The sequence below is a fragment of the Onychostruthus taczanowskii genome, unplaced genomic scaffold (genome assembly GCF_017590055.1).
Source record: "Onychostruthus taczanowskii isolate IOZ18803 unplaced genomic scaffold, ASM1759005v1 scaffold80, whole genome shotgun sequence".
Classification (NCBI taxonomy): domain Eukaryota; kingdom Metazoa; phylum Chordata; class Aves; order Passeriformes; family Passeridae; genus Onychostruthus; species Onychostruthus taczanowskii.
In genome coordinates this window covers 88,521-107,746 of record NW_024505893.1, presented here as the reverse complement: position 1 = coordinate 107,746, position 19,226 = coordinate 88,521, and the positions used below count along the sequence as shown (strand labels likewise).

Here is a 19,226-nt window from a genome sequence, read left to right as displayed (position 1 = left end):
ATCGAGTGTCGCCATCTCGGTCTGGGCCGGGGCCGGGCCCGGGCGGGGCGGGGAACCCAGGAGGCCGCCCCTGAGGGGGGCCGGGGCCCAGCACCGCGGAAGGGCCTGTCGGGGCCACGCCACTCCGGCGTGGGGGGCGCCCGCGGACCCGGGCGGGGCCACGCCGCACTACAAGTCCCAGGGAGCGGCGGGAGCTCCTGTCGGAGCGGGGCTGTCGGAGCTCCTTGTACGGGCACAGGTACGGGGCTGGGGCTGGGGCCGGGGCCGCAGAGGAGCTGCTGAAGGACTCCGAGAGTAAGTCCTATGAGGAGCTGCTGAGAGAGCTGAGGGAGTTGAGCCTGGAGAAAAGGAAGCTCAGGGGAGACCCTGTCACTCTCAGCCTGAAAGGAGACTGTTGCCAGATGGGGGCCGGCCTCTTCTCCTAGGTGACAACTGGCAGGCAGGTCAAGAGGAAATAGCTTCAAGCTGCACCAGGGAAGGCTTAGATTGGATATTAGGAAAAAATCCTTCACGAAAAGGGTAGTCTGGCATTGGAACAGGCTGCCCAGGGAAATGGTCGAATCGCCATCCCTGGAAGTGTTAAAAAATTTGTAAATGTGGCACTTTCAGGACATGGGTTAGTGGTGGGCCTGGCAGTGTTGGGTTAATGACTGGGCTCTGTGATCTTGGTGGTCTTCTCCATCTTTAAAGGATTCTGTGACCCCACGCATCCCTATCCTCCCTGACAGGTCTGTGTTAGGGAGGCTGCCCTTCTGCCCTGCCATGACCTCTGCTGTGCCTTCTCTCTCCATCCTGTGGGCTCATGTGGTTTCAGGCCATTTATTCTCTTACCCAGTCGTGGCTGGTGTGTGGCTGCATGCCTGGTCTTCCCCAGTCCCATGTGCCAGGCAGAGGGAAGGCTGGCACCTGTGAGCACCACTCTGCCTGGGGATCAGTGTCAGTGCAACAGAGGGGCAGAGGAACATACTGTGGTAGCCCTGTGTAAAGCAACTGGCTGTCAGCTCAGCTTTCCTGAGCCTGCTTCCCAACCCAAGGGCTGCCCTTGGCCTGGCAGAAACAGCTTGATAGGCTGAGACAAATTCCTGATGGGGAAGTGGAGGTCAAGCACTATCTCCAGCGCAGAGAAGCTGGGGTTTGGAAAGCAAGGTGAAGAATAGAAGCCAGCTGAGTAGGGGCAGAATCTCAGCTAGGCTTTAGGCAAAAGTAAGTCAGAAGTGGGCAAAATATTTGGTGAAAAATAAGGAGATGGTGAGGCTGGCTGTAGGGGGGCCACTGGGATACATTTGTGCCTGAACAGCGTGGTCTGTGATTCCCATGGCTAACATGAGCTTCCAGAGCAGGCTCTGGAAGGCTGTTCTAGCACCATCTAATTTACTGGGGCTGGAATTGCATTGTGAGTGTCAGAGCTGCTGAATGTGCAAGCTTGCAGTTTCACACTGCCTTAGCACAAATGCTCCAAGCATTAGATAAATGTCAAGCACAAGTGAAGAAAGCGGGTTGTTCTCATGCTATCTCTAACAGTATGTTGGATGTGCTTGAAATAGAACGGTCTATATGGACTGCTGTGAACTGGCTGGGCTATTTTAAGGGTTACTAAACCTTGTGGCTGGTGTCTTTTGGGAGACGGGACTGAGGCAGCCACACGGTAGGATTTGCTCTCTGGAGCAGCTTTGCAGGGTAGGCTGCTCTTCTTGGGGTGCTGCTGTAATTCTGGGGGTGACAGAACAGTCTTTGAAAATCCTGGCCACTTGCTGCTGGGTTTCTCCCCCTTGCTTTGGGAATTGGATGCAGCAAGGCTATTGTGAGCAGCTTTTAGAAATGGCTCTAGGTTTCCTTCTCTGTGCATAGAGGAGTGAGAGAGCCCAGTGAGCTCCCTTTGAGCAAAGAAGTGGATCCAAGGATATCTGGGTTTGCTTTAAGATCATCACCTGGCTACTGTACTTGGAGATGCTCAGTAGTTTTCTATCTTGAACGAAGTATTTTCATAACTAACTGTAGGGTTTGAAAATACTATACCTAAAGCCACTAGAACAAACAAGTGAAAAATCTGACTAAAACCTGGTTTGGTTTTTTGTTGTTGTTTTGGGGATTTTTTTTCTATCTGTGCCACAGTGCTCAAGTCACCACAACAGTTTTGGAACATATGCTAGTGAGAGATTGAGTGATGTTTTTGTTGACCTCAGGTGTCCATATGCTGTGTTGTTAGGCTCTTGTTAGGTGTAAGCTGGAGCAGGTGGGATGAAGGTTGTTGCAGGCATTAAGTGCATCTTGAGGCAACAACACAACCAGAAATATGGGAGTGCTGTATTGGAAGAATGCAGAGCTGAATTAAATCTGATTGTTCCCTGGCTTAGCAGTGAAATGCTCCGGGTGCTTTGTGGCAGAGGAACAACACACTGCTGTTCTCACTTAATTTCCAGCATCACCAACATCAGGTACTTCACCAGTAAGTGAAGCATGTCCTGATTTTTAGAAATGCTCTTATTCCTGGTTAATGACAGAACCTACCAGGGTTTCTAAATTTCTCCGCATCCTCTGTGCTTTACTGTATTTCTGGATAGGTCATGGCAGACCAGGGAAATGGGGAGTTGTGAAGATTGCATGGTTGGAAGTAAGAGATCTGTTAGTTTTTGGAGAGTGGAAGTGAGGATCCAACGTGAGTCAGTGGAAGCAAGCGGTGGCTTGAACAGAAGCTGTGATTCTGTGTGCCTCATCCTGCAGTGCCCTCCCAATTCTCTAACACAATTTGCCTCTGTCTTATCAGTATTTTTGTGTTTTATACATCACTGTTGCTGGTGTCCTAAATGAGAAACCACAGAATGTATTTTGCATAATCTAATATTGTACAGTTGGGGGAAATTGTTAGTAAATTGTTTCTTATAAATTTTGCTGTTTCCCTCTCTCCTTGGCTGTGTCCTCTGTGATCTGTAAAGAAATCTAAGCTGTAGCTTAATATCAAATGCACTTCTCCTGCTAAGAAATCCTCATAGGAATGAGACTGAAAAGTGGTTTATTTATGTCCTCATTTATATCATAAAAATTATCATTGGAAATTAAACTTGAAATGGAATTCAACAGTGTCCATATTGTAGGACAGAAAATATAGTTTTTTCTCAAAATATGTGTCTAACTCCTATTTGCAGATAGTGCACAGAGGGGGCTCAGAAGAGGAAAATGCTTTGGGACAGGAGATTGGTGTAGAGAAACTATTGTAAATAGGGCAGGTGAGGAGAGTCTGATGCTGGGCACAGAAAGCATGGGGTGGAGTAGGGGAGGCATGCTCAGGAGACAAGGCTGTGCAGGGAGGTGGGGAGGCCAGGCCTGTGCGTGGCTGAAAAGGGGCAAACAAATGCCTGGTGATGGCAGGAAGATGTGGTGGTTACAGGGTAGGGTTGTGGCCAGTGGCAGAAGAGGAAGATGGGAGTTTGCACAGATGCTTTTGTTACAGCGTAGAGAAGAGCTCTTGGGTTTGGAAAATCCCTGACAGCTTGTTAAACCCTGTGTTTTCCCGTGACCCTGTAAAGATTGCTTGACGCTTCTGGTCATTCTCTCTTCGTGAAGTGTTCAGATGAGTGTTTGCTTTTCTTGGCTCTGAGGAGGGGCAGCAGGAGGCTGTGCTGGCAAAGCTCTGAGTTTGCTCTAAAGGGGTATCCCTGGACAGAGCCAAGGCGAAGCACAGCCAACTTCCATCCATTGCCCTCACCACCACTCCAGACCTGCCAGTCACCTGGAAAGCACTCATTTGGGGAAAAACTTTCCCAGTAATTGTAGGAAACAGCATTTCAACATTGTTGCTTCAACCTCAGCATCTTTCTTGCAGTGCCAGGGACTGGGCCTGGAGCTGCTGTTTCTCAGTGGATCAGATTTAACTCTTGGGATGAGCTGCCTTCTGATGGGAATAGCAGAACTGCTGGGGCAGGGTAGCCAGCTCCTGTGGCAGTGACAGGACCAGCATCCTTGCACCTGGCTCAAGGGAAGTCCCAAGGGTGAGGAAGAGTTTTTGCAGCCTTTCTGACAAAAAAGGCAGGAGCCTTGGTGCAATGCTTGCCTGCCATGCCAAGCAGCTGTACTCCTCTACCTCAGTAGGAATCAATCAGAGAACTTGGAAATAAGATTCATCTTCTTGGTCCTCCTGGATTGGGCTCAGTCTGAAGGGTGTTGAAAATATTGATGCTGGTGATCAAGACCAGTTAAGCTCCTTGAGGAATCTTTTACAGAATCACTTAAACAAGAAGAGATTATGAGGAAACATTGGTTAGATTTTTCAGGAATAACTTGTGACTGAGGCAGGAAACAGATTTAGATATGTGAAGCCTTCAAAATAGCTTGGAAGGTGACTTTGGTGGGTTCCATGGAAACTCATCTGCTCTGTAGCTTTGCAGAAGACTTATACAAGAGTGCTGCCTGGCTCAAAAAAAAATAGATGCTAAAGGAAAAAAAATCTGCTAGATCTGAAATTGAAGCATGGCCTGCAGGAGATGGGGGCTGTTCCTGGGCCCTTCTGGAGCACCCCTGCTGGAGCAAAGCCTGCTACAACTTCCTGGGTTACTGACTGCAATTTAGGTTAGGGTGGTTGCTGCAGGAACAGGCAGGTTTGCAGGAGAGACTCCTGTTGCAATGAGGCTGCAGGATGGTCTCTGTTCGGGCTTTGCACATGTCCTGTTGCTGTAACATTCACATACAGAGCATGAAAACAACTGAAAAAATAAATGACTTTAAAAAGAAGCTACTCAAATTGTAATGACATTTGGGAGTTCTGGAATGAGGTGATTGGTTACTGAATGGTTTTGAGCTGTCTGTGGAGTCAGTGGATGAAGCTGGAAGCCTATTGCACTGTATAGCTTATGTCAGGTGGTTTGTTACCCCTTTTTTTCCATCACTCGGTCTTTCCACTACAGAAGCCTAAGCTCTGCTTCATGCCAGGTGCTCCCTGTTGGTGGCATCTCTTATTCTTCCTGCAGGAGGAGATAAAATGTGAGTGTGTGGGTGGTCAGGCTGCTGATGGGCCTCAGTGATTCCACTTGACTGAAGGGCTGGGGGTGGCCAACTGGAGCAGAGCAGCACGGCACTGCCCCTCTTGCTGCCCTCCAGCTACTTCAGAAACCTGAAACAGGACGGAAGTCCTCCTTGCCAAAACTCACTACTTTCCAAAATGAAATGGGGCTGAGCATAGGAATTTTATGTGTAGGAATTTAGTCCTTGTTCAAAGGCATCCCCAAATGTCTTTGGATTCTGCAAAGGCTAAAACAGATTGTGAGATGGGAGCATACTGACTGAATCTTTCAATAACCAAAACCAAGAAATAAAATAAGACAGTTTTACTTGTGCTGTCTGACATCTCTTATAATGGCTGTTTTTCAGCTAGGAGAAAACTGTTCAAAATCCAACTGACCTGCTGTTTCAGAAGCACCTGGGCAGGACTCTGCTCTAGATTCTTAGATCCAAAGGAGAATCTCTGCAAGAATCAGCTGTGGTGACTTTTCTAAGATATGATCCAAGCCATCTATTTGAGGAATGAAGGATATCAGTTGCTTTTAACAAGATGTGATGCTACAGAATTTTCATAGTTATGCCTGGGTTTGCTGTAGGAGGAAAAGACCTTTTCTGAGCATTAGCAAAGAGCTTTCTAGACTAGGGGGTTTCTCCTCTCTTGTGTCTAATTAGATTGAACCCTAGTGCTCAAATCAACGAGTCCAAATGCTAATGTTGTCACCCACCCCCATAATGGGAAGTTGGTTGCTTTATGTAGGTGTGGTTCTTTGGAGGTTTTTTGTTGGGTGTTTTGTTTTAATCTTTTCCTCTGCTGTTTCTCAGAACTGGTCCAAAGAGCACGCTCTTCCCTCTGGGTTTGTTCTTTTCACCTTCACCGTTGGCTCTCGCTGTGTGTTTTCATTCATGCAGACAAATGGCTCTGACATGTACGTGACGTGCGCGCGGCCAGGCCGAAGGTGTTTGGCTGGGGCTGCCTGTGCAGCCACCCTGAGGGCTTTTGTGTGCAAGGGCACCTCTGCTTGCTCCTCTGAGCCCTGCTCTGCGTCCCCTTCCCGAGAGGAATGCTTCCAGCTGGGAGGCAGGTGAATGAGGGTACATTAAGGTAACCTTTGCAGCAGGCGTTCAGGGAGGATAGGAAGACGTGCAGGATGGATCTTGTTCTTTTGGCATTGTTTCTGTGTTGCAGACCTTGCAGTGGCCTCGGAAGCATGTGGCTGTGGCACTGGGGGCCCTGAAGACCGCCTGGCTTGCAGGGAGGAATGCTACGGTGGGCAGTGCACTTGGAAGGCGGGCCACGGAGGGTGAACCACGCGGCCGTGGCTGTGGGGCACAAGGTCTATTCCTTTGGTGGCTACTGCTCTGGAGAGGACTATGAGACCCTGCGGCAGATCGACGTCCACGTTTTCAACGCAGGTAAAGTGTCCTTGTGGGGCACAAAAGGACTTGGCTTGTTGGGCTCAGTTACTGCTTTTCTTGCCTGCTGGTGCCTGACATGTTATACCCTGTAACATGCTGTCCGACTCTTTAATTTCCAGAAAATGTTATCTGAGTAGGTAGGAGCCTCTTTCTTTGTGCAGCCTTGCATTTTCGGCTTCAGGGGCAGGACCCAGAGGAGCTGTACTTGATCTGACTGCTAGGATAAGGACTCACTGAAGTAGTCACATAGCCATGGTTCGGTTTGTCCTTGTTCTCTGCGAACACAAACTCAGCCAGGTGCAAGGAGGTGATATCGAGCTGGCTCAGGTCCTCCCTCTCATTTGCAGCATGTCCATGTTCAGCTGCCCATAGTGTGGAATGAGCAGGGTGTGAGCCAGTGCACACAGTTAAGATTCCAGGTGTAGACATCTGAGCTGTTTCCCTGTGGGGGCAGCTGACAACTGGTGCTAGCATGATGGAGTCAGTAAGGGCATGTAGCTAGAGGGAGGCCTTCCCATTTTGGTAACAACTATTGTGCAGATTCACAACATAGCTTAGAAAAGCAACTGCAACTGGAGCCATTTGTGTAGGGTAACCAGTACCTGTCATGAGGTTGAGTTGGAGCCATGCTTGTGCTGACACAGGCTGTATTTCTTGATTGAGTGTTCCTTGAACTGAAGAGGTTACTGAGCTGGTCCATTAAGTATTTCCCTGTAATTAGGCAGGTGATTAAAAAACTGCACAGATGCTTGGGTGGCTCCAGCTAAAGAGAGCCAAGAACAGAGAACCAATGACCAGTTCAGCGTGCTGAATGCTCTGTGAGCACCCACATGTAGACAAACCTGGTTTGTCTGTAAGATGCAGTGAATTCACTCCTTTAAGACTGATGTGCAGCAGGGATAAAAGCATTGGTTACAGAGGGATGCCAAGGTGACCTGCTCTCAGTGTAGAGGGGGTGTAGCTCAGGATCCTGTGAACAATGACATTCACCTCTGTCCAGAGGGACTGGGCTTTCACACTCAACACAGCTGAATGTTGTAGAATGTGTCAAGTAGAGCAGCCACTCTTCTGGGGAAGAATAATGACTGTGCCCAAAGGAATGCTCTTGTGTTGTCTCTCCGTCTTACCACTCCCAAATATTAAAGTGTCAGAATGCTGCAGCCACCACATGGGAAGTGACAGTGGCTTCCCAACGCCTTACTCAGCTAGCATTGTAAGGTGGCAGTGCTAAAGCCAAGATACTAGACTTTGAATGGTCTCTTGTCAGTCTTCCAAAGATGAAAACTATGTTTTAGGTAGGAAGCATCCAGTCTAGCTTGACTTTAGCTTTGGATGTGATTCCTCAGTGCCCTTTCTGCCTGTGGGGTAGATGCCCACCTTTTGAGATGCCTGATTTTTCCCTTTCCCTTTATTAGTATTTCAGGGGAACTGAGACTGTTTTCTGCTGTATTTTTTATCAGCTCCATGTAGAAAACAAACCTGGAGGCTGTATGTGGTAGAAGGACGGTGACTGGTCCTGTTATGTAATGGCTGTGTAACACTTGTTGTGGCTCTTGCACTGTCATTAAACCCTGTAATACCTGTTGACTGTTCTGGCTGCTGCTGGACATGACACACAGGAAGGGGAACCTGTAATCCCAAGGAACTCCTATTAGTAATGCAAGGTTAGCAGGGAGAACTTGAAACAGATGGGGTAAAGGAGGCAGACAGCCACCTCATCTAGAGCTTGAAAACCAAAACAAAACCAAACAAACAACGTTCCTACAAAGCTGCTGGGTTGCTTTACTTAAACTGTGCTTCTGCAAGTCCAAGTGATGCCTTCAGGAGTTCCCTTGCATATTACTGCAGTGAGTTATTCCTGTGCTGCCCATTCTTCCAGGTTTGAGTATCTTCAGCAATCTCACAGCTTGAAGTAGTGTCTGCATTCATGGTCACCTCTGTACTTTTTCATTTTTCTTTCCCTATTTTTCTGTGTGTGTGCTGTATCTTTCACTCACAGTCTAGGATGAGCCAGAGTGGAAACCTTTTCAATGAATTGTTGTAGAGCAGAGCCTGTTTTGTCTTCTGGGCCTCCAGAGGACTTCCTTCTGTATTTCTTAACTAGCTACTACTCGGGGTCAGACACAGCTTTCTCTTGTTTACTCGACTGCTTCTGCGCCTTGTCACGGGGTAAAAAGCACCACGCAACATGGGTTATGAACTGTGAGCAATTCAGCAGGCTTAGCATTTGACATGGGCTCAAACTTGTGTTTCCAGTGTCTCTGCGCTGGATCAAGTTGCCTCCAGTGTGGACAAACAGCCGAGACCACGTGAGGGAGGTGCCCTACATGAGGTACGGGCACTCGGCAGTGCTCATCGACGACACCGTCTACATTTGGGGCGGTCGCAACGACACGGAGGGAGCCTGCAATGTGCTCTATGCTTTCGACGTCAGTAAGTTCCAGCTTCTCCCTGTTCCTTGCCACAACTGCTCTTGATCAGACCTCCTCTCTGCCCCCCACTCTGCTCCCCAGCTTGTTTTCCTGTCCCTCGGTGACAATGTGGAGGAGATGGTGTCACCCTCGGTGACAATGTGGAGGAGATGGTGTCACTGTCTGTTTCAGCAGTTTTAGAAGTGGAGTGTGGTGGCCATTGTGTCTGCGTGCTTACAGCTCTGTAAAAGCCTTTGGGCAGAGATTGCTGATATTTTCTAATCATGAAAATGGTTTTAATTTTTCTATCAGCTTTGTGTGCTCTCTGATGGTAGCTATAACTGTTCTCTCTATGTGATTCCTTAATTGTGGCTGAAGGGTGAAGCAAGAAGGAGCTGGGCTCTTGATGATTATGGTTCCTCTCCAGTGTGGTCCTTCTTTCTGAAGGTGTGAAGGAGAGCAAGGAACAAATCACAGGAGTAGTCCAGGACAGGATGGCAAAATCAGGGGAGACATGAGTCAAGTTAGATAAACTCCTTAAGCCTTTTGTTTGGCTTCTCCATAGCACTGCTGTTGCACCTCTGGAGAAAAGACACCATCAGGAACTGCATGGACACAAGTGTCAGGAAAGCAAAGGAGTATGTCTGGATTTTGGATGCAAGTCTATCTAAATACTGGCCAGTAACTGTCTTGCTGAACTTGCAAGGAAACTGTTTGCTCTGGTGTTTGGTCCAGGAATCTCTTCTTTACCAGGAAATATCTTACAGCTTATGGCACAGGGTTTCCCCCTTCCTTCCCCTGACACATGCAGCTGAGAAGCCACCAGTAAACCTCTGCCTACACAGAGGCTTTGTAGTGGGGCCTGCCTAGTCTCCCTGGCAGCTCCAGTGCTTCAGCATTAAGTGAAAATTAACAGAAAGTCCTGCTCCAAACCCTCTGCAGCTGTCTGTACACACAGGCCTGCCATTCCTGGAAAGTAAGGCTGGCAGTCACAGTGCCATGTCTGCCATGTAAGTTCCACTGTAGGAGTCATATCAGGCTAAATAAAGTCCTGTCTGAGTGCAGTTTTGTCCCTGTGGTGTCGAGCAGATCACAAATTGAGGTATTTTCCATCTCTAATTTAACATGCTGCACTTGGGTGAGCTTTTGCTGATACAATGTGGCTGAGTTTGGAAGCAGCCCCAGGGAGAAAAGGAACTCGATAGCCCTGAGATGTCTCACTAGAGGCTCCCCAGGGATTCTGCTGACCTTGCAAGACCCTTTGTGTGGTGCCAGCTGGAGCATAGGTGGACAGTTGTGTCCACAGGCCAAGTTCAGGGAACTCATCCTCATACTTTGGCTCCAGTGTTACGACTCTCTGAAATAAGAACTGTTTTTGGCAGCCAGGGGCCGTTAGGGAGGGTGGGAGAATGTCTCCTGCAGCCTCGAGGCTTATCTGTGCCTCTTGGAGCTCTCAGGGCAGGTGCCTGTTAGTGCTTGGCACTGAGTCGCTGGCTTGGCTCTGTGCTGCCCTGGCATGGAGAACAGCTCTGGCTGGATTTTAAGTCATCTTCTAAATCGAGCCAGCCCCTGGAGCGTGCAGGCTAAGGGGCTGAATCTGCTTGGTGCAGGCTCACAGGGAGCATTGTGAAGGGTGGAAAGTGAGGAAGAGGAGATGAGAATGTAACAAGCGGAGCAGATAAGACAGGGAGAGAGCTGCACTGCAGAGGTGGAGATATGCACAACAGCTAGCATGGAGAATTTGTGATTAAGTGATTTCTGTCTGGGTTTGAGAGCTGTTTTTCCTCAGTCTTGCTCAGTTACTGAGCGTCTCCCCGCCATGAGGTCAGTTGTGCCACTTAGCATTATTGCTTCATTGTAATAGAAAGTGTGAATGCAGAGTTAAGTGACTCACAAGTACACTCTGCAAGAGATTGGGTAAAAGTAACATTGTTCAAGCCGTGCTGTACTACTCACACTTAAAATGTGAGCTCTTTGTCCGGTCTGGCAGTCGGTGGCCATGCCAAGAGGCTGAGGCTTCTGTCCCTGTGTCCCTCTGTGGGGGCTCAGGCAGGTAGCCTTGCCCAAAGAAGCTTGCAGCCTCTCTGGCAGAGCAGGTGCTATGAGAGAAAACAAGAATGATTTTTGCCTTAGAAATTAAGAACCGTAGTAATAGAACTATCCCACCCCAACTCCTACTGTGTTTCCTCAGCATTGCCTCTTGTTTTGTTTCAGACACACACAAGTGGTTCACACCAAAGGTGTCTGGAATGGTCCCAGGGGCAAGAGATGGGCACTCAGCTTGCGTCCTGGCAAAGAGCATGTTTATCTTTGGAGGCTATGAACAGCTGGTGAGTAGTCTCTGTAACTGTTAATTGGTGAGCCCTTGGGAAAGAGGGTGTTGATACCCAGGACACTGATAGAGGCAGGACACAGGAGTGTATATGAATTCCAAGTCGCTGTCATTTTGTAACTTAGCAAAGTTATGGCATTAGTACCCGGGTTATGGTAATTGTTTTATGGAGAAGATGGTTGGAAAAGCAGGTCCAAAAAAGTGTTGGAGTTTTTTTTTTTAAATTTCACAAAACATTTACCACAAAGAGGTAAAAATTTAAATTTTTTTCTGGCTCATTTTTCAGCCAAATGTAGATACATAAATGCACAACATTTTTTAATAAGTATATATTGATCTACATTTATTTTAATTTGGCTTAGAAGTGAGCCAGAAAAATCACTTTCTGCAGTGTTGCTGTGAGGTTTTGTCCTAGTCTGGTGTATGTTCCCTATAGTCTCCACCTGCTCTGACATCTTGCTATCCCTTTCAGCAAACATTTGGTTGCCTTCCCATTAAGAATACCTTGAGCCTGCAATAGCTGTCAGTGTACCTAATGCTCTTTTTAGCAAATCCTTATGATGTAATCTTAAGAAGTGGATAAATAAAAATTATCACCAGCTTCCAGAACAGATGTGCAAAGTCACACCCGTTTGTTTGGAAGAAAGGTGAGGCTCTGTTACAGAAGTCTCTGGGTTATTCCTTCTTTTCTGAGGGTGATAGCAGGCCAAATCCATTATGTTGATTACAGCAGCAGGAGGGGTTCAGGTGTCTTTTTTTCAACCAAGACCAAATAAACCTCTGGCTGTCTTGCTGCTCTCTACCTTGCCTGGAGGAGCAGGAGTCCACATTGTTTGTGTGAATACAATCTCCTTCAGGCAGCCAGCTATAGATGAGTTTTGTGGGACCTCAGAACCTGGAGTGTATTTGCTCCTGGATATTCAGCTTCCCAGAAGTAATCTTAGCTTCTGCATCTTGTTAGGCAGCCTTAGCAGAGCCAATTTGACTTTTCCTACTAATGCCTCTTTCATCTGCTGCTACATGGGGAGGAGGCAGGCTTCTGCCATGAATCTATTGTGTGCCTTTGGGGGAGGAACTGAGCACCAAATAAATGGGAAAGCTGCAGGAAGAGACAGGACACCTTTGGGAAGAAATGGGCTTTGCTTTCCTCTCGTTAAGTGATAAGTGCTGCCTGAGCAAGCACCTTGTTTCTTAGGAAGTACTGAATCCAAAGGGATGCTCCAGGTCTGCATCCTTTCTGGGGCTGGATGTGACCAGGCTTCTCAGTCTCTTTGTGACCAAGCTGCTTGTGTGTCTTCCAGGCTGACTGCTTTTCAAATGATATCCATAAATTGGACACCACAAACATGACGTGGACCTTAATCTCTGCCAAGGTCAGTGTCTGTTTTTCCCTCTGGTTTGTGGAGGAAGTTTTGCATCTGTTATTCTCTGGGGTAGCTGCCCACACTTGCCTCACAGCTTCTGGCTGATGTGGCCGGGATCTACAGGATGGGAAGTTCTCCAGGAGAAGGCAGCCACCCAACTTCCCCATCAAGATGTGTTATTTCCCTGGCTAATCTGCACTCTTTTCTTTTGTCTTTGTTTTCTACTCTGTCCTTCAGGGTACTCCAGCTCGCTGGAGAGACTTTCATTCAGCTACCATCATTGGAACAAAGATGTACGTGTTTGGTGGCAGAGCTGATCGTTTTGGGCCATTTCACTCTAACAACGAGATCTACTGTAACCGCATTAAAGTGTTTGATACAGAAACCAACTCCTGGCTGGACTCCCCTCCCACTCCCGTGCTCCCGGAGGGCAGGCGGAGCCATTCAGCCTGTGAGTGTGGGTCTGCTGAGGGTGGAGGATGGTGGAGGGAAGTTTCTGCCTGCCTTAGAAGGGGTGTCTGCTCTGCTGGGTGGGGCTGTGGGTTAGAAAGGGTTGCACAAAGCCCAGTTTCTGTGGAAAGCTGCTGCTCACCCCACACTGCACATGAAGGTGATGTCAGGAGAGGTGGACAGCCAGCACCACGTTGCTTTGTGTTTGGTTTTGGGTCAGGGACCTGCTGGGTGACCCTCTGATGTCTGTGCTTACTCCCTACAGTCAGCTACAACGGGGAACTATATGTATTTGGTGGCTACAATGCACGCCTGAACAGACACTTCCATGACCTCTGGAAATTCAATCCAGGTATTTATGCTTTTAGCTTGCTGCAGTCATAGTGCTCCAGGCCCTCAGGCATGTGAGTGCTCAGAGAAACATACTGTCCTAGGAGTACTGCTTGGGGGGAATGGCTCCTGGCTCTTCTGACAGCAACTTGCTACCATGCCTGTTCCTCTTCAGGATGTTTCCAGATCTCAGTTAGAAAATAGAAAATGAGGTGTTGCTGAAAGACAAATTTCATTGGAAAAACTTTGTGTTGTTCTTAAATGTGCAAAAGTACTGACAGAAGAGAAGATATGGGGAAGCAGTAGGGTTAGGGAAGAGAGAGACTATAGCTGGAGAAACCATTCAACTTGAGCTGCAGGATCACCATCTCTTGGTACCAGCTCAAGCTGTGCTGCAGAAGGGGTGTTTCTTCAGCTGGTACCTGAATATCAGTCTGCTGTGAGCTGGTTTGGGGTCCTCAGGCACGTTTCACTGTCTAGACTCATTTTGTTTGCTAATTGCCTTGCATAGTAAAGTTACCAACGAGCTGCTCCCCAAGCTGATTGTGAGCTGGTGTGAGAGCTCCTGCAGGTTTCATTCCTGTGCATTGTCGCCCCCAAGCATCCTTGCCACAGAGAGCAGCAAGAACAAAGGCTGCTGTCTCCACCTGGTCCAGTTCTCCACGCCCTCTTCCTGCAGCCGAGCTGTCCCAGCAGCTGATGCGCCTCTGCCAGGGCGCTCTGCGATCGCAGCCTGCCAGCAGATGGAGCTGGTTCCTGGATCTCCCTCCTCCAAATCCCGACCGCAGCAGGCTCTGGGGAGGGGAGGCTGCCTGTCTGTTCCTGCAGCTCTGCCCAGTACAGCTCCCTGTGATGTCGGACCCGCTGCCGTGGCAGTCCGTGGGGCCTGGTGCTCAGGCTTTGCAAGTGAAAGGCCTTGATGGGGCACTGAGCAACCTGGTTTAGTGCAAGGTGTCCCTGCCCATGGCAGGGGGTTGGAACAAAATGGTCTTTAAGGTCCCTTCCAACCCAAACCATTCTATGATATAATCTGCAAATCCTGTCTCAGTAGGCAGAGCTCCAGGACTGTGACTGGCATCTGAGTGGCACTTCAGTAATAACCTCTTGGAATTAGTCATTAATGAGGAGGTCAGGAGAGAGGGTGGATATTGGCTAGCTGGTGTCTGTGGGGTAGTGAGCCTCTGCTTTTCCTGTGATCTGTTTAAATTCATAACCTGCTTATAGCTGGTCTTGGCCAGGCTCTTTTGACAAGCTGGTGCTCTCTTTTCCTCCTGTTAGTTTCTCTTTCTTGGAGGAAGATTGAGCCCAAAGGGAAAGGGCCGTGTCCTCGGCGCCGGCAGTGCTGCTGCAGAGTGGGGGACAAAATCATCCTCTTTGGAGGTACCAGGTGAGTTGTGTGAGGTGGCTCCTCGAGAGGCTTTGCCAGTCCCTTCAGCACAGTGTCCCTTCACGCTCTGACCCACGCTGTATCAGATGGACTTCAGAGGCACGTGGCAAGTGTCAGCCTATCTGACAAGTGTAGGTAATCATGTACATCAGGGCCCCCCTGAAAAAAGGCCATGGAAGAGACTGAAGGTGTCATGTAAGCTTGTAAAGCATCTGGTGACAAGCCATCTTGTACATGTAGAGACAGAAGGGTGTAACAGGCTGCTCAGGAAGGGCTGTGCAGTGCTCAAGCTTTCTGGTAAAGAGGTTGTGGGGATAAGAGAGGAGATCCTGCTGTCAGAAGGACATGTTTCTCAGTCTGCTGTGCCAGAGCAGACCTCAGAGTGACTTATCTTCGCCTACATGCTGCCCTGCTGCTCCCACCAGAGCTTCTTTCTTCCATTGGCAAGTGTGGGTTCTGCTGCCAAGCTGCAGTGGGATGTCAGCTCAGCTGGGAGCTGTTTGAGGAGCCTACACACATGACAAGACAACGTTGCCTTCTGCGCCAGTGTTCCTTAGCAACATTCCCATTCACAACAGGGACTTGGTGTTAGGGATTTAGCTGTCAAACACTGGAAGTGATACTGTCAGGGTGCAGGGCAGCTGGATGTGGCCAAGAGCCTTAACAGCTGCTAAAAGAAAGGAAGTGGCCTATCACCAGGACACACTCTATGCTGTCTGAAGTGACAAATTGCAGCTCTGGAGCACAGTCCTGCTTGCCAGTATCTACCTTGCAGAGACATCTTAAATGCTTTCAGCTCTCCATGTGGTTTGGAAAGCTTTGGGTCTCTCTCTGGGATATTGTCAGTAGCTTTTTGGAGATGCTTCTGAAGCAAGCTTGGGGCAGAGAACCAAGCAGGACAGTTTCTGCTGGTGTCCTGACCATACCAGTGTGTGACGGGGTGAAGGGCCTTCAGGTTCCAGGGGTTCAGGGGGAAGTGTGCTTAGGTGTAGGATGTCCATGTGACTTTGAGAGGTGAGGTATGCAGAGGTGCTGAGTTTATCCAGTCTCCTCAAAAGATACTGGGTGCTGGTCAGTACAGCAGAAGGCTTGGTAGGGCTTTATGGGAGTTTGGGGTGGTCCCAGATGCTGTGCTGTGTAGATTTGTGTTACAGCAGCAGCAGCTGAACTTTGATGTTAAGCCTTGGCACTCCTGGGAAATGCTAGCAAACCACATCAAATTTGACACCAGCTTTTTGGAGTTTGGTTCACCCTTGCCAGGCAATGCAGCAGTAAAATGCTAGCAAACCACAACAAATTTCACACCAGCTTTTTGGAGTTTGGTTCACTCTTGCCAGGCAACGCAGCAGTGCCTTGTCTTCTCCATGAACCACTTCAGAATTCAGCTTGTTTCTTAGGTCAGGCCCACCCCCAATACAGGCACATTCATCAGCACTAGCTGGGCTGGGAAGAGCTGCTGGCAGCCAGGAATGCAGCCTGCTTGAGCTGTTGCCAGGCAATGCAGCAGTGCCTTGTCTTCTCCATGAACCACTTCAGAATTCAGCTTGTTTCTTAGGTCAGGCCCACCCCCAATACAGGCACATTCATCAGCACTAGCTGGGCTGGGAAGAGCTGCTGGCAGCCAGGAATGCAGCCTGCTTGAGCTGGAGGGAGGGTCTTGCAGGCTGGGGAAGTGGGAGGTGGGGGTGGGTCTGCTCGCTTCCTGTAACAGTTATCAGGTGTATTCTGGAGCTGCCTGGCGAGATAAGAAGTTTTCCAGGAAGTCGTTGTAATGGAGAACTCCCAGTGGTCTGCCTCCTGACCTGTGCTCCCCTGGCTGGGAAGGGGGAGGGGTTGGGGCTGTCCTGCAGGGATTCTCAGAGGATGAGCCGGCAGGCTCAGCTTTCTAGGGAAAGGCACTGGGGGATGGGCAGGCAAAGCCCTTTTGTGTTTGCCCTTCCAGGATTCACACATCCTGTAGACTGCTGAAGAGGCACTTCTGCAGGCTGCTTGCTCCTATGGCATCCAAAAGCTTTGTTTCTTTGATAGTCCTTGCCAGATCTTGGTCTGGTTTCCTCCCAAGCCCACCAGCAATTCAGTGTGCATACCATCCACAAGGAAGAAGTGCGGGGAGAAGGAATATAAAACAGTTAGCTGAAGAGATGCTGATCCAGATTTGGCTTGAGACTGTTTTCCCTGACAAGGCTTAGGGGTCCTGGCTCTGGTGAGAGAACAGGGGCTGTCACTGAGTGCAGGGTGAGTTGTTTTGCAGCTGGAATGAGCAGTTCTGCTGGGCTCTGGCTGGCAAAGGTGTGCCCTGCAAGCTGCTGCGGGGTTGCGGGGGGTTGCCTGGTCTTGAACTCCAGGCTCACCCTGCTACTTTCCTTTTGGTGATTAAAGCCACAGATGTGGTGCCTGCTGGCTTTCCTTTGATAGATAAGGGATGGTCTAGGGCTTCCTGTGACGTGGATGTGAGATTAGATTGTGGTGTGGTAAGCACACGAGGTGGAGTTAAAGGGGCTCTTGCCTGTATCCGGGCAGATGGGTCCCATCAGCAGCAGGTCTGTGCCAGCAGTGAACTGTGCTCTGCAGTTTGGCCTGAGGTTGTGGGGATCTGGGAGAGCAGGTACTGCCTCATGTCCCATGAGGTGTGAAGCTTGGTGGCTCATGGGTGGGGAAACAAGTGACACTGGGGTGAGGAGTCACTGCATGAGGTTGGTCCCAGCTAAGAGGTGGGGACACACTAAGTTGGTTTGTCACAGACCAAAGCAGGACTTAAAACACTTTTCCTTTCTTTCAAATTCTCCAAACAACCATCAGCCATGGGAGTATGTTCCCCTGTTTCAGCACAGGCTGATCTGTGTGTGCAAGGAGATGTAGTGTCCAGTCTCTCAGGTGCTTTGGGTGTTCCATCAAGACCACTGTGGCAGGAAACCATAGGTGAGGCTGTCTGTTCCCTAGAAATGCCTGGTGCTTCCTCATTAGCATTCCTGGACCAGCATCAAATGGGAGTATCAGCAAATTGGAATTGGTTTAAAACAACTGCTGCATTGCTCAGTGCTCAGCTACAGTCTTCTGAAATGCCATCCCCATTTTGGCACAACCACTCCAGCTGTGGCTGGAGTCCAAAGTGATCCCTCAGTCGGACTGAGAAATGTCTGTGCTTGCCCTGCCATGCAGATGTTTTCTAGCTGCTTTCTCTACACTCCTCTTACAGCATCTCAGTGGCCAAGCTGAAATAAATGCATTAGATCTTAACTACATGAGAACAGGAGTGATGGACAGGTGGGGTGAGGGGGAGGCTTATGGCTGGAATCATCATGGTCATCCATGAAAAGGAGGCAGATCTCTCATGCCCTGCAGAGGAAATAGTGTGGGTTTCTGCTCCCTGTCTCCTTGTGCAGCTCTGCCTACTCTGCAAGGAGCTGAGAAAGTGATGACTTTGGATGCTGCTTGGGGCATCAGAGGGGCAGGAGGGAACACAGGGCCCTGCCCAGGAACATTCCTGGGCTTGCTCAGCCCTTGGTTAGCTGGTGTATAAGAATTTTGGCACTGACTGACACACTGTCCTTGGTTTCTGCAGCCCATCTCCAGAGGAGGGAATGGGTGATGAATTCGACCTGATGGATCACTCAGATCTCTACATCCTCGACTTCAGTACGTGAGCACTTCCTGCCCAGCCTGTAACTCTTACCACAAGACGCCCTGTGAGCAGGCCCTGCTTTGAAGCACCTAACTGTGCCCTCTATGGCTGCAGGTGCCATATCCTGGAGCCAGACAGCTGTGTCTGACCAGTGCTTGGCTTAAGGCAGAGCAGCCAGAGCTGCAGCCATGCTTTGTGCACTCCTGCATGCAAGACCTCTTGTGGGAGCACAGAAGCCACCCTAGCCTGTCCCTGGTGTGCAGTCTGTCTTGTCCCTCAGACAAGACTGCTGTTTCCTGTGGCACTGATTGCTTGATGCTGGAGCCTCCATGGTGTCCAATCAAAGCCTGCTGTAGCTAAACTGCTTTCTTTTCACAGGCCCCAGTCTGAAGACTCTGTGTAAGCTAGCAGTGATTCAGTACAGCCTGGACCAGTCCTGCCTTCCCCACGACATCAGGTATGGTGTGCCTTGCTGGGAGCTCACCCTGGGTGCTCTCTGACCTTGAGGTGCTCCAGCCCTGGCTGAGGGCTGCCTGCGGCCCTTGGCACTGTGCGCCTTTGAGGTGGGCTGGGCTGGAGACTGTAGCTGAGGCTAACATGAAGCAAAGCTGCTCTAGCCCTGGGCACTGTGTTTGTGCTTTCTCTCAGTGTATCCTCTTTGTGTGTTACAGATGGGAGCTCTCAGCCATGACAACGAACAGCACCATCAGCCGCCCCATTGTCTCCAACCAGGGCTGAAGACAACTCGTCCTTCTACCACCCTGCCCTCACCCCTCCACATACTGACCTCTTGCTCCACTGCCTGCATGAATTTTTAGCCCTTTCAAGCAAGGAATGTGTGAGCTCGGTTTGTCTTGCCCTAGCTAGGCCTCCCTCTGCCCTTGTCACGCTTTGGGCAACACAAGTGGACAGGCAGAGCTGG

General features: G+C 49.5%; 1 protein-coding gene across 3 annotated transcripts; it reads left to right on the top strand.

Annotated features, from left to right (window-relative positions):
- The first annotated feature begins 99 nt into the window (after positions 1–99).
- KLHDC3 (kelch domain containing 3) lies at positions 100–19,135 on the top strand. 3 transcript variants are annotated; one of them, XM_041424173.1, is made up of 11 exons: positions 100–238; positions 6,179–6,405; positions 8,665–8,841; positions 11,034–11,149; positions 12,453–12,524; positions 12,753–12,966; positions 13,231–13,317; positions 14,574–14,682; positions 18,245–18,318; positions 18,683–18,761; positions 18,976–19,135. In XM_041424173.1, exons 2-11 carry the CDS (start codon positions 6,252–6,254, stop codon positions 19,040–19,042), a joined length of 1,149 nt encoding a protein of 382 aa, XP_041280107.1. In that variant the 5' UTR covers positions 100–238; positions 6,179–6,251; the 3' UTR covers positions 19,043–19,135. The 3 variants fall into 3 exon arrangements, with proteins under 3 accessions (XP_041280107.1, XP_041280109.1, XP_041280108.1); XM_041424175.1 differs by lacking the exon at positions 100–238 and adding an exon at positions 1,622–1,645; XM_041424174.1 differs by lacking the exon at positions 100–238 and adding an exon at positions 5,895–6,094.
- Positions 19,136–19,226: the final 91 nt, after the last annotated feature.

Bases quoted from the DNA above. Each gene is read 5' to 3' on its own strand.
- KLHDC3 (XM_041424173.1), top strand. From the start codon at position 6,252: ATGCTACGGTGGGCAGTGCACTTGGAAGGCGGGCCACGGAGGGTGAAC. The intron at 13,318-14,573 runs GTATTTATGCTT...TCCTCCTGTTAG, and splicing joins CCTCTGGAAATTCAATCCAG to TTTCTCTTTCTTGGAGGAAG. The intron at 14,683-18,244 runs GTGAGTTGTGTG...TGGTTTCTGCAG, and splicing joins ATCCTCTTTGGAGGTACCAG to CCCATCTCCAGAGGAGGGAA.